The sequence below is a fragment of the Ctenopharyngodon idella genome, chromosome 21, assembly GCF_019924925.1.
Source record: "Ctenopharyngodon idella isolate HZGC_01 chromosome 21, HZGC01, whole genome shotgun sequence".
Classification (NCBI taxonomy): domain Eukaryota; kingdom Metazoa; phylum Chordata; class Actinopteri; order Cypriniformes; family Xenocyprididae; genus Ctenopharyngodon; species Ctenopharyngodon idella.
The window spans coordinates 25,185,800-25,200,915 of record NC_067240.1 but is presented as its reverse complement, the minus strand read 5'-3'; the positions used below and the strand labels follow the sequence as shown (position 1 = coordinate 25,200,915).

Sequence of the window (15,116 nt, the reverse complement as noted above, 5' to 3'; positions counted from 1 at the left end):
TTGCGAGATATAAAGTCAGAATTGCGAGTTATGAAGTCAGAATTGCGAGTTATGAAGTCAGAATTGCGAGATATAAAGTCAGAATTGCGAGATATAAAGTCAGAATTGCGAGTTATAAAGTCAGAATTGCGAGATATAAAGTCAGAATTGCGAGTTATGAAGTCAGAATTGCGAGTTATGAAGTCAGAATTGCGAGATATAAAGTCAGAATTGCGAGTTATGAAGTCAGAATTGCGAGATATAAAGTCAGAATTGCAAGATATAAAGTCAGAATTGCGAGTTATAAAGTCAGAATTGCGAGATATAAAGTCAGAATTGCGAGTTATGAAGTCAGAATTGCGAGTTATGAAGTCAGAATTGCGAGATATAAAGTCAGAATTGCGAGTTATGAAGTCAGAATTGCGAGATATAAAGTCAGAATTGCGAGATATAAAGTCAGAATTGCGAGTTATAAAGTCAGAATTGCGAGATATAAAGTCAGAATTGCGAGTTATAAAGTCAGAATTGCGAGTTATGAAGTCAGAATTGCGAGTTATGAAGTCAGAATTGCGAGATATAAAGTCAGAATTGCGAGTTATGAAGTCAGAATTGCGAGATATAAAGTCAGAATTGCGAGTTATGAAGTCAGAATTGCGAGATATAAAGTCAGAATTGCGAGATATAAAGTCAGAATTGCGAGATATAAAGTCAGAATTGCGAGTTATGAAGTCAGAATTGCGAGTTATGAAGTCAGAATTGCGAGATATAAAGTCAGAATTGCGAGATATAAAGTCAGAATTGCGTGATATAAAGTCAGAATTGCGTGATATAAAGTCAGAATTGCGAATTATGAAGTCAGAATTGTCAGTTATAAAGTCAGAATTGTGGGATATAAACTTATTAAACTTATAAACTTCTAATTGTGTGTTATAATGTCCAATTGTGAAAGAGAAAAGAGTGGCGTCTTTTTCTCAGAATTGCGAGTTTATATCACGCAATTCTGAATTTATATCTCACAACTCTGACTATATATTATGCAATTCTGATTTTATAACTCACAATTGCAAGTTTAAATCTCGCAATTCTGAGAAAAGACGTCAGAATTGTGAGATAAAAAGTCGCAATTACCTTTTTTAATTTTTTATTTTGCTTCGGAAAAAGGCTGCCATAGACATATATCACAGTAACTTTATTTTATTTGAAGTATCTTGGAATATCATGCAAATATCATGGATATGAATATGGCAATCAACTGGCCTTACACTAACAAAAAGAAAACATAACATGCTATTGTATTAAATGTATTTTGGTTATGTGCCAATCAACTAGCCTCACACAAGAACATAGCTGTTGTTAAAACTGCAAAAAGATGACATGCAGCTTCATTTAATATGTGTACAGCACAGTGAAAACTGCACAATTTTAAATATGCCCACTCTATTTCTGGTCTCATAAAAGCTTAACTGTGCATTTAAGGTGTTTTTTTTCTCTCTCTCTCTCTCTGACTTGCTGCCTCCGGTGTAGCAGTCCTTTTCTCCCTCTTTTTTATTTCTTGTTCTCATTTTCTCCCCAGAGATGTTAAAATGGTAGACTAAACAAGAGCCGAAGGGCCAAGGCAGTGCAGTGTGGGTGTGCCAGGATGTGAGTGGTCCTTCAAGCGAGCACGTCTGCCACTCACCCAACCCCTCTCCTTCATTCTTATTCTGCTGCTCTCCCAGAGATGCCGAGACTGACGGGGCAGCATTTCAGCTCAATGTCCTCTATTTCTCTCTCTCTCCTGCCGTCCCTCATGTCTACTGTCGGCTTGACATCCACTCAACTATGGGATGTGTGTCTGAACCGAGGATTGTGCAGCTACGTCTGAGGATTAGCTGGGTATCTATTTTGCACTGCGCATTAGAATGTGTGCGTCTTTGTGTGTGCAGACTCTCTCCATTAGGAAGCTTTATTATTTTTCAGGCAGGTTATTAATTGGTTTGCAGCACTGCCTGAAGGATCTGCAGTAACGGTACACAAAACTGATGGTTCGGTACATACCTCGGTTTTAAAGTCATGGTTCGGTACAGCAGGCTAAACATAAAATTGTTTCTTTTTTTATTAAACAGTGGTTTACTGAACAAATTGCATCTTTAAATAAATTCAATTAAATGAATTCAGTTTCTTAAGGATGAAAAAAAAAAAACTCTGCTAATGCTGTAAACTACATAGGGAGCCCTTACATGCAAATTACTATAATATTAAAGTTTCAGAGCCCAAACTATTGGCCTAAATTCAGTTGCTATTTATTTTTTAGATATAATAATCAACACTCAAATAACATTGTATGAAAACATGTAAACTGTACATAAGGCAGTTTTTGCATTAACTTCTAAATATAATTATAAAATTATGTTTTTACTCTAATTCGTTGTTGAAATATAGTCATTTACACAGTGGCTGTCATTTTCATGACAGATTTATATAGATTTATATATATTTATCATACATTAAATAATCAAGACATATCTAACGGGTTAAGCAAAATATAATGAATAAATAGGCTAATATAGTATATATATTTAGAGAAAGAGTTAATTTCGCTGATGAACTAACAAGCTGTGGACACTGAATGACTTGCTTGAGGTAAATGTAATGCTAAGTGACATTGCTTACAAGCTGTTTTATTGATGTCTTTCCGCTGTTGAAACACTGATTGAGCGATTACACAAGATGATATGATACATTTCAGTAAGTTGTACTGTATCTTTCAACATACCTTCGTAGATGCTCATTCATGTTTATTCTGTAAAAGTATTAAAAAGAAAGAAATGATCGCGTTCAATCGCGCTCCGCACTGCTGCTTCAACTGAGGCGCCTGTACTGTGATCTGTCACGCCACATTAAAGAGAATCAAAATGGCATTTTTTGTTAGAATTTCATGATAAAATGGACAGAATTTGAAAGATGACACTTTGTTTCTTATCGAAAGTAACAAAACGCTGAGCTTATTGCGATTATTGGTGGTTGATGGTGGTTAGGCTACAATGCTGTATTTATTGTGTACGGATAACAGTGCATGTCCACTGGTGCAGAGCGAGAAGACCAGAATGAGCATTTCAATTAATTCTTATGGAAGTTGAGCTTGACGCTCGTGAGCGAGGAATGAATTGACAATGCTTGCTACAGCAGCAAAATTCCGCTCAGTGCTGCTGACAATGCTATAACGCCTCCGTTTTGGGATGTGTCTCTATGCTTTTTGGACACATGGACAATATAATCATCAGAGATGCGCACAATTACATTTGGAAATAGGCAAGCTTTGTTTCCAAATGCCCCAAGTAAAGATGTGCTGTCAATGCACAATGAAAGCATCCAAACTGCAATATTTAACATGTATATAACAACTGCAAAGTGTCTAATGTGTAAACAATATGATTTACGCACTAAATCCAGCATAAACTCCGGCACAACCTTCATATTTTTAAATGCTCTAGACTGACCTGAACCTCACAGCGATTGGCTGCTGACTGCATTTTTCACTTGATATTTGCATAAAGTCGAGAACTGCCCAACCCTTTGATGCTCTCGGCTTTTCTAAATGCTTTCTCCGATCGGCTGTCAATCCCACAATGCACTGTGCGAGCGTGAAGCTCAATTTCCATAGGAATTAACTGAAAACGCTCGCTCTGCTCTGCTCACTCCGCGCCAGTGGACAAGCACTGTAAGACACGCACCGAATAAGTGTACCGTTACACCCCTAATTACTATTTAATCAAATGTCAAAGGAGAAAAATTAATTTTTTGACACAAGGTAAAGTGGGCCATGGCTGGGTTGGGGTAGCAGGAGGCAGGGGGGCGTTCGGTACGCCATGAGAGTAACGCGGTATGTACCATGGGTGGTGTATCGTGGTTTTTAGGTTTGGTTTGAATATTGTTACACCCCTAATCTGCAGGGGTGTGTTCCTGGATCTCTTAATGTGTCTGTTACATCAGTTCTTTAAAAGCTTACTGAGCACAATTCATCAGCGAACATTATTCTAAAGAACGAATAGCATAATTTTTTAACCTGATCTGAATGCAAAATCATTTGGTCTCTGAAACCACAATTCTGATTTTGCAATCTATGCATAGGGGGTTTCTAGTGGGTTGCATATTGCCCCAAGTCAAAAGAGCCCAAAAAATCTTTAAAAAAAGTTTTATCATCTACCACGTTAAAATCAGTAAGTGTTAAATTAAATACCTAGGACTAGGGATTACACTTAGCACTAGTAACAACTATCACAGTCTATTTCCCAAGATTCAATCAAATCCTAATGGATAAAATAAAGTCCATCCTACATTATTTCCCACTGAATACTCTTTTTTGCTATGTAACACTGATATAATGTAAAACTAACAGTGCAACAAATCCAACATAAGTAATGACATTATCTTTTGAACAACAATAAAAATACATAGTCATGTGTTTAGTGAATATGTGTAACACTTAGTATAGTTGAGAAATCAAAGCCAAACTCCTTTTCGCCACACTTTGTCTGCCAAACCTCCCACCCAAATACACTAAGAACAAACAAATCACAAGACCTACTCCCTGCTTAATTAAGTTGTCTTAATACCACATTTATTTTAACATGATATGTTAATATGTTCCACTTGGCTGCATACGACACCAAGAGACCACAACTCTCTTTTGTTTTGAACATTTAATGAGGGGGAACATTCCTTCTTTACTTGCAGGTGGAGCGACAGCAGGGAATATGATAAAAATCCAACTGGGAGGCTACGCAGCCGAGATCACCCTGCAGTTTTCTTTCTGCACTCTGAATGACTCGTTCTAGACAACAACCTCAGGAAGAGTTTCCTACTACAAGCTCATACAAGAAAGCTCCGGGATGTTTCCTTCAGTACCTCAAAAAAATAACGAGCGCCGTTAAAGGAGGATCTCAGACAAGAACGTCTTGATTGTGTCTGTGGAAACATTCTGTATATGTCAATGTTATATTTTTCATAGTGCATTGCGATTCCAAGACTGCTGACAGCTTCATTTAGTGTTATTTAAGAAGGAAGTCAGTCTTTATACCAATGTTTGCTGTTTTCTTTATCTGCCTCTCCAACGACCTTCACTTCTAAGATAAAACGTCCTTTCAGACTCTCCAGCTCTGCATTAAGTTCACACTGCCAACAACTCTCTATCACCCGACAGCCTCTTGAACTACTTCCAGGATTCATTCCAAACAGTTGAAGCAAAGAGTTTTGAAACAAAGACTGCCTTTTTTTTACAGCATTAATGACACTTGAAAGAATAGACCTTTAGAACATAAACCATGTTCTGGTAGTACTGAGAGAATATTCTGAATATGCTAACCCTGGATACAGCCCTGCTAGAAAAAATTACTTAGTTCAGCGTGAATTTCCATGCTGTTCTGGGTGGGTTTTGTGCTAGTTTCACAGGTTCATCAGTGTGGTCTTAGGCCGTGTGTCCAGCAAAGAGTTTTTTCCAAGGCTAGCATATTTTTCCAATTGTTTTCAATGGGAGCGTCGCGTTTTTAAAATGCCAGGAGCGTAACGAGGGCGCTGAGCGCTTGCTGTTTTTTACCAATCGCGTTGAGTTGAAGAATGTTCAACTTTGGGTAAAACGCAGCGCTCATCACTGTCACTTTGTACCCAGCCGTCCAATCACATGGGAGGAGGGGCGGGACAAATACAACACTGACCAACCGCCACATTCTGCTTGTACAACGCCAACAGATGACAACAAGCAGCATAATAACAGAACAAAATCATTTAAAACAAGAGCCAGAGCAAATATTTTACATTGTACTTTGAACACTTTATTTTAGGGTCTTTTAACTAGTTGCTTATTTGCATGCATATTACTAGAATATTGGCTATTTATTAGTACTTATTAAGGCATATATTAATGCCTTATTCTGTATGACCTTATTCTACATTCTTAATCCTACCCAATACTTAAACTTAACAACTACCTTACTAAGTATTAATAAGCAGTAAACTAGGAGTTTATTGAGGGAAAAGTCATAGTTAATAGTTTCTATGTGTTCCATATACTAAAGTGTTACTGACATTTTTATATAGAACCAGTGCAGAAACAAACTATCTGTGAAATGAGATACTACTAACACTTCCGCGGATATTCCGTATCATAGCAAGCAAAGCATCTCAACTGAAAAAAACACTGTGCTGCCGAAGCGCTCGCAACTGCTCACAGCTAGGCGTTTTCAGCAGAGCACCTAGCATTTTCAGCTGGCTAAAAACGCTTTAGTGGGCATGCAGCCTTATTGGTGAATCTGGTTTTCAAATAAATTCAATGCTGGAGACCAGCACCCATAACATTTGCTGACCAGCCATGGTGTTTTTTTAATAAAAAGTGGAAGAAAAAAGAACAAAGCCAATTTTAAAAAAGAACTGACACAGCATATAATTCATGACAAAGGAAGTTCAGCTATACCTTCAGCCTTTCAGAAACACCATCAGTCACACTGATGGTGAACTCCTCCACCTTCGGAACCTTCAGCTTGGCCTTGTTCTTCTGTTCCGTCTGATACTCAGTTCGTGTCTTCACCACCACCTGCAAAGAGAAGTACAGTTAATTCCATTAAGATCAAAGTTTGATAACAGTACCATAAAGCCAGTACCTTCCAATCAATAATGTCCATAATCATGTTAGGCCTTTCTCATGATAAAACTCCATGCTGGTTCTTAAATTGGTCAAACTCACTGATCTCACAGACACTCTGAGATAACAAGGACTTCCAGTAACGCTGTCGCAATTGGCCTTTCCAAAATCAAAGCCTATTGCCACAAAAGCACTCAATCATGACAAATCAGACTGGGTAGATCACATTGCATCCCAGATGATGAAAAACCCTGCTAAAAAACCATTCAGACCATTCAAACTGAAACACTTTAATAAAAATCCTATTTTATTCAGATTTCAAAACCAAATATGGATGCGGTTAGGATTGGGTCTAATCTATAGCGAAACAATCGGTCATTTTCTAAAAAAAATAAAAATTATAAACTTTTTAACCACAAATGTTCGTCTTGCACTGCTCTGTGATGCGCCATGCATTACTTAATCACGTTGGAAAGGTCACGCATGACGTAGACGGAAGTACTGCGATAGGGCAAAAAATAAATTTTCTCCTCCAACTTCGAAATCGGCCGACATCGTTGTTTTACCTTTTTTTTGTAAAGGCCGTTTGACTTAGTCTTTGCACGTTCACTTTGTAGACACTGGATTGGTACTTCCGCCTATTTCACGCGTGACCTTTCCAATGTGATTACGTAATGAGTGAAGTCGTGGACGCGCATCGCAGAGCTAGTGCACGATGAGCATTTGTGGTTAAAAAGTATATACTTTTTTATTTTTTTAGAAAATGGCCGATCGTTTCGCTAGATAAGACCCTTATTCCTCATCTGGGATTGTGTAGAGCTCTTTGAAGCTGCATTGAAACTGCAATTTGGACCTTCAACCCGTTGAACCCCAGTGAAGTCCACCATATGGAGAAAAATCCTGGAATGGTTCCCTCAAAAACCTTAATTTCTTTTCAACTGAAGAAAGAAAGACATAAACATCTTGGATGACATGGGGGTGAGTAAATTATCAGGAAATTTTAATTCTGAAGTGAACTAATCCTTTAATTGTGGTTCAGTAAATTCCTCCTCCTGTCATATTCCAACTAATGAACTGGGAAGGAGCAAATTTTCCCCAACCATGGCTGATGTGTGGTGACAGATGGAGGAATAACACATCTCAGTGTTGACCTCCGTTCCTGCCACCTTACTTTCTAGAAACCCTGAAGTTGATTAAGTCTAATGTCCTGTAGACCACTGGATGAAGCTTAACCACTTGTCATGAACTCTGCAATTACTGCTTATCTGTCTCCTTCCCAAACCCTCTGACATTTCATTTTCCCCCTGAATAACCATCTTGTCTGCTTCCATTTCTCTCTCCTTCTCCTGATCTATGTGAGGCATTCTGTTATCGCTAGGATTGTTATTCGGTTTTTGCACTCCCCCAGAATGCAACCTCTGCCTCCAGGCAAGGTTGCGCATTGTCTTTTTTGCTGCTGATTCAAGCATCGATAGTGTCAACACCAAGGACTACTGCAGATCGTAATGGATTGATCCTCTCCAATATGAGTGCTGTACTGGTATGCTGATATGACAACCTACCTGATTGAAAAATGCTTTGAATAATGATGAGATGCTGATGAAATGCATCTTGTGGTTTTTGCATGCAATTAGCAGATGATGAATTTGGTAGTCTGATGATAATGGAATCAATGAAAACAAGACATCCTGACCGAATGTTTCCATATGCAAGTCCCCTTAGGAAACCATTTTAAAAGCTGAAAAAATGAAACAAGCATCTGCAGTGGTCCCACAACTAAATGCATGGTTTACCTTGTCCTTGCAATATCCTAACTTAAATATTGGAAAATTAAATCCATATTTTTTGTTTTTCAGTTATGGTGTCCAATAACTGACAAAAACTCTCTGTTATATCCATTTAATGAATATACACACCTCATTACAGTAAATAAATGTAATTCTTCAAAGAGTGTGCTCTTAACTTGGCTCATATAAAATAAATAATGCTAAGACAGCTTTCAAACAATTTGCAGTCATTACTGCTTGATTGCTATCTGCAGACCTCTAGAGTAAGATAATGATTTCCCGCAGGGCTGATCCTTGTCCTGCTTAAAGACTGTAATGTCAGCATGCAAAATTAATAGTTTTTACATTGAACAAGTTTACATGACAGAAATTCAAGTGCATGCATTACAGCAACTTCAGATGCTAAATTCTTTACTTACAATGATTATAATTTGCTTTTAACCATCTGAACAAATTATTCCATGCTTTTTAAACTTTTTTTTTAGCAATTGAGCGATCTTACAATCTCTGAGGTATTATATTAGTCATTTAAGTACTGTATCAACTCCAGCATTATTAATTTAAATAACACACACACACACACACACACACATATATATATATATATATATATATGAACTCTTGAACTACTGACATTATACAAGAAAATTATGGTTAGTGGTCTTCTTTTCGAAGTATAATTGGATGTATTTGACAAAACACTTTGAAATAATTTGTATAAGAAAAATTCTGTCATCTTTCCGACTGAGGCTAAGGGCCATTATTCTGTTATATTACCCTTCTCATTCCTCTTATTTATTGGAAAGTTACATAATTGCAATCTCAGTTTTGTTAATTACATATGAACTATATTGAAATATGATGTCATGTAAGCAGGGGATCAGTGTCCTGCAAGGAGCGCACGTCTTTAGATTTGAACATTAAAGGATTAGTTCACTTTAAAATGAAAATTACCCTAAGCTTTACTCACCCTCAAGCCATCCTAGGTGGCTTATTTAACAAGTTATGAAGTCAAATATCTAGCTTCCGCCAGACCGCCTTCCGTATTCAACTTACGAAGAAAGTGTAACGCCTCTCGCAGTTCAAAACGCTTATACTACATCCTATGTCTTCTGTATTCAACTTACGCTTTTTTCGTAAGCTAAATACGGAAGGCGGTCTGGCGGAAGCTAGATATTTTACTTTATAACTTGTTAAAGGAACACTCCACTTTTTTTGAAAATAGGCTCATTTTCCAACTCCCCTAGAGTTAAACAGTTGAGTTTTACCATTTTCGAATCCATTCAGCCGATCTCCGGGTCTGGCGGTACCACTTTTAGCATAGCTTAGCATAGTTCATTGAATCCGATTAGACCGTTAACATCTCGCTCAAAAATGACCAAAGAGTTTCGATATTTTTCCTATTTAAAACTTGACTTTTCTGTAGTTACATTGTGTACTGAGACCGACGGAAAATGAAATGTTGCGGTTTTCTAGGCCGATATGGCTAGGAACTATACTCTCATTCCGGCGTAATAATCAAGGAATTTGCTGCCGTACCATGGGTGCAGCAGGCGCAATGATATTGCGCAGCGTCTCTCACAAATGTCTCTAACTTTCCATTTTCCGTCGGTCTTAGTACATGATATAACTACAGAAGAGTCAAGTTTTAAATAGGAAAAATATCGAAACTCTTTGGTCATTTTTGAGCGAGATGCTAACGGTCTAATCGGATTCAATGAACTATGCTAAGCTATGCTAAAAGTGGTTCCGCCAGACCCGGAGAACGGCTGAATGGATTCGAAAAAGGTAAAACTCAACTGTTTAACTCTAGAGGAGTTGGAAAATGAGCCTATTTTCAAAAAAAGTGGAGTGTTCCTTTAAATATGGATTGGAGTATGTTTATGATGGATGGATGCCCGTTCTTGAGCTTCATACTCACAGGTCCCGTTCACTGCAATTATAAAGCTTGGATGCAACAGGATATTTATTAATATAACTCCGATTGTGTTCATCAGAAAGAAGAAAGTCATATACACCAAAGATGGCTTGAGGGTGGGTAAATCATGGGGAAATCTTCATTTTAAAGTGAACTAATCCTTTAACTGACCTGAAAAAAATCTTTTTAGCAACCTTTAGAAATATGGTGGTCTAGAGAAAAATTATTAAAATCAATATTTTTTTGTTTTTATCCTCTTCATATATTAATTCATTTCAGTGACCACCACACACGACTGTATCTTAAAATGAAGCTGTAAAATAATATAAATACTATATTTACAAAATGATTTCATTTTGCATGACATTTTTATCCACAATAATGATGCACAAATTGTTGCCTGCTTACTAATGCATAGTCTTTCTGAGAGCCACTAGCTTCCACAAGGAGAAGAAGAAAGGCTCACCAGGTGGCGTTAATAAACATGTTAATAATCCAACACATCCTCTTCACCTCTAAGCCAGCATTAAACAGAGGATGCAGCATCCATATGACGGCTGAGATAAAAGAAAAAATGGCTTTTGCTCTTTGTCATGCAGGCCAATGGCAGTCCTAAAGGATGGGGGCGGGGTTGCTGTGCAATCCTTAAAATAAGACAGTCTGTGCTTTTGTGACTGGCTTGTGCACAGGTTTGGCCAGAGTGACAGGCCACTTCATTTAGTAGGTGCAAAGAATGATTGCACCATCCTCAGCAGAATCCCAAATGAGGGCCGAAGCACCAAAAACAGAAAGTGTCACAGCTCGTGCCCTAATGCACACCGGATGGCAACCCAACCATAAAAGCAGAGGGTTGTACCACCATGTTTAGAGAAAACAGTGAAATCTTTTAATATTGTGTAAAAATCAAGCACTCAGACAGGATTTTAAATGATAAAATTATAGTATTTACAATACACTCTTAAAAATAAAGGTTCTTTATAGGCATTGATGGTTCAGTGAAGAACCTTTAACATCCATGGAACCTTTGAATTGCGCAAAAGGTTCTTTATAGTGGAAAAAGGCTTTTTTATAAAATTGTCTTCACACTAAGGCCATGTTTACACTAGTGCATTCTAGTTTAAACACAGAGTTTTAAAATGAAAATGCACTAGTGTAAACAGGGCCTAAGAAAAAAAATTGTTCTTTTAAAGGATTAAAATTTCCTGATAATTTACTCACCTCCATGTCATCCAAGATGTTTGTCTTTCTTTCTTCAGTTGAAAAGAAATTAAGGTTTTTGAGGAAAACATTCCAGGATTTTTCTCCATATAGTGGACTCCAATGGCTACCAACGGGTTGAAAATCCAAATTGCAGTTTCAGTGCAGCTTCAAAGCGCTCTACACAATCCCAGACGAGGAATAAGGGTCTTATCTAGCAAAACGATCAGTCATTTTCTAAAAAAAATAAAAATGTATATACTTTTTAACCACAAATGCTGTTCTTGCACTGCTCTGCGATGCGCCACGCATGACGTAATAACGTTGGAAAGGTCACACGTGACATAGGCAGAAGTACCTCGGTAGGGGTGAAAAACTCCATCTCATTTTCTCCTCCAACTTCAAAATTGTCCAACATTGTTGTTTTACCTTTTTTGTAAAGGGTGTTTGACTTAGTCTTTGCACGTTCGCTTTGTAGACACTGTCTCTGTACTTCCGTCTACGTCACGCGTGACCTTTCCAACGTGATTACGTAATGCGTGACGCATCGCAGAGCAGTGCAAGCAAGATGAGCATTTGTGGTTAAAAAGTATATAATTTTTATTTATTTTTTTAGAAAATGACCAATTGTTTTGCTAGATAAGACCCTTATTCCTCGGCTGGGATCGTGTAGAGCTCTTTGAAGCTGCACTGAAACTGCAATTTGGACCTTCGACCCGTTGAACCCCAGTAAAGTCCACTTTATGGAGAAAAATCCTGGAATGTTTTCCTCAAAAACCTTAATTTCTTTTCGACTGAAGAAAGACATAAACATCTTGGATGACATGGGGGTGAGTAAATTATCAGGAAATTTTAATTCTGAAGTGAACTAATCCTTTAAGGACTGTTCACTTAATGGTTCTTTGGAGAACCGAAAATGGTTCTTCAATGGTATCGCTCTGAAATCCTTTTAGAACCTTTTTTTTATAAGTGTGTACTCAAAACATCGTATTAATAATAATAAAAAAAGCATGACTATTTAACTTAACACATAGGATTAATTATCATTATTTGTTCTAGGTACTACAACCGGTTTGGAAGTCATTTTTCATTAGATGAAGGATATGTTTTTATGACCTGATGAAAGGTCGAATGACCTATTATATAATACCTAAAGAACAATTTTCCTTACCTTGTCAGGAGCTTGGTACTGAAGATTAGTAACATCCAAGGGCGTGATGAGGGGGACGTTTTGAAAGCCATCCTCAACACTAACAGCTTTCGCTCCTTTGTCTTGTAGATTACTCCCCAGTTTAACCATCTTTAAAGGATTATTGCACTTTTCACCAGCCTATAAATGCAGAGGATTTTGAAAACACTTGTAAAATACCAATTTAAAATCTCCCAGCCTTGGCTCTAAATCACATATCGACCACCTTTAATAATAAAACAAAAAATCTATACACCTCTGGCACATCAATAAACCATGCAGAGCTACAGCACACCTTATATATCAAAGCGTTTGGTAAACACCTCACGCATGTCTGTCTGATGTCAGCCCGCACGCGAATGCTTTAAAATACACAAACGTTGCGCTTGTAAATAAAAGTAAAGGATTGTACATTGATCTTTGAGATAAAAGGGGTAAAAACACAGCACAGTTGAACTATATTGTCTAAAATCCAGGTGTCGAAACATCAGCCACAGCGCAAATAAAGCATCCGCGCCCCTTTTATGGCTGGTTTACCAGTCACAACAATTTATCTCCCACCCAAACACAACACGCGCCAGATGAAAAGATGTTTTTTAAACGCGTACTCACCGAAAGCGGTCAACTTTCACGCTTTTTATGGGCTCAAAGACAGTTTAAATTCGGGTTGCTGATGAGGGCAGGTGGAGCGTCGAGATGGAGATGCTGTATGTGTGTGTGTATGTGTGAGTGTGTATGTGTGTGTGGCGCTGATGCGAGAGATGCAGATACTGACGGCCTCGCGCAGCATCCAAACCCTCACTTACACTCAAGCCACTAGGGGGGATCTAAAAGAAACCCTACATTTGTTTTGCCCGACCCTTGGAAACCCTGAAGCTCAATACTTACCCACATTAGCTGACTTGTTTGCCATCTAGTGAAAAACTGAGAGAAGTGCAGAAGCATTTTCATTTAGGGTTGAAGGCTATTATGTAATATAATGCATTATGTATTATAATGTAAAAACTTTATTATGAACTATTATTTGGCAGACTTGTTCATTAATTGTAAACTAAATAACATATTATTATTTTATTTAATGTTTTTATATTTATTATAAGTGTTCAGTGCTCATTAATAATAATAACATGCATTACCAATAATATTTATCATAATAAATACAAATATAGTTAATTTGCCTACTGTAAATGTAGGATGTTGTAAGAAAAATTGGCACATTAATACAGAATTTAACTGATTTGCAGGCACAGGTTAGATTATGCTAGCGGATATCTTTCTGCTTTTTAAATTTACATAGTAAAATATCGCTTTCCATTGAAACAGTAATATACTGTAAAAACAATGCATTCTGGGTAATATTATTAGTCATTTTGACCCTGGACCACAAAACCAGTCATAAGGGTACAACTATTTGAAAATCTCAAATCTGAGGGTGCAAAAAAATCAAAATATTGAGAAAATCGCCTTTAAAGTTGTTCAAATAAAGTCCTTAGCAATGCATATCCACTCACAAAAATATTTTTTTTTACATATTTACGGTAGGAAATTTACAAAATATCTTCATGGAACATGATATTTACTTAATATCCTAATGATTTTTGGCATAAAAGAAAAATCAATAATTTTGACCCATACAATGTATTGTTGGCTATTGCTACAAACATACCCGTGTGACTTATGACTGGTTTTGTGGTCCAGGGTCAAAAATATTACCCAGAATACATTGTTTTTACAGTATATTACTTCTGTATATTACAATGCATTCTGGGTAATATTATTTGTCATTTTGGAGAAAGCAGCCTATAGGCCTCTTCTTAAAATGACAAATATTACCCAGAATGCATTGTTTTATGGTATAATACTGTTTCAGTGGAAAACAGTATTTTACTGTGTAAATGTTTAGTTTTTTACAGTCATTTTTAGAGTGAGTGCTGTTTCCAAACTACATGACAAAAATTGTAGTTAGTAACGTAATCCATTACATCACAAATTTTAGGTAATATAATCGGACTACTTTTAGATTACTTTTGGATTACTTTTGACCTAACTCGTTTATCACATTGATTTGAATAGTATAATCTTGTACCATAAAAATACAAAGAGAAAAAATATATATATTTCATTCTTTATCAACAACATGAAGTGCATCAGGGTTTCCAAGACTGCAGGGGTTTTGTGAATTTAATGAAAAGCTAATTAATTAAATCATATTAAATTAAAATAAATCATTTAAAAAAAAAAAAAAAAAATCAAGATTATGAAATATTTTATTTGTTTAACTGCATGTCATGTGACCAATAACCGACTCCAGAGACCCATGAACATGCAAATGTATTGTTAGATGACTGGCTTAATTATTAACTTATTACTGTGAAATCTCAGAGGGCATAATTCAAGTAAATATACCAGTATTAGGTCAAAAAGTTTAGG

The 15,116-nt window shown here is 36.8% G+C and overlaps 1 protein-coding gene across 1 annotated transcript in view; it reads right to left on the bottom strand.

The window, feature by feature from the left end:
- nsg2 (neuronal vesicle trafficking associated 2) overlaps positions 1-13,496 on the bottom strand; it is a 38,642-nt gene extending 25,146 nt beyond the window's left edge. The window contains exons 1-3 of the mRNA XM_051877593.1: positions 13,299-13,496; positions 12,669-12,827; positions 6,428-6,547 (exon numbers count right to left, since the gene is read on the bottom strand). Coding sequence (XP_051733553.1) covers positions 6,428-6,547; positions 12,669-12,797 — 249 coding nt within the window. The 5' untranslated portion in view covers positions 12,798-12,827; positions 13,299-13,496. The remainder of the gene's footprint in view (positions 1-6,427; positions 6,548-12,668; positions 12,828-13,298) is intronic.
- Between the last annotated feature and the right edge of the window lie 1,620 nt (positions 13,497-15,116).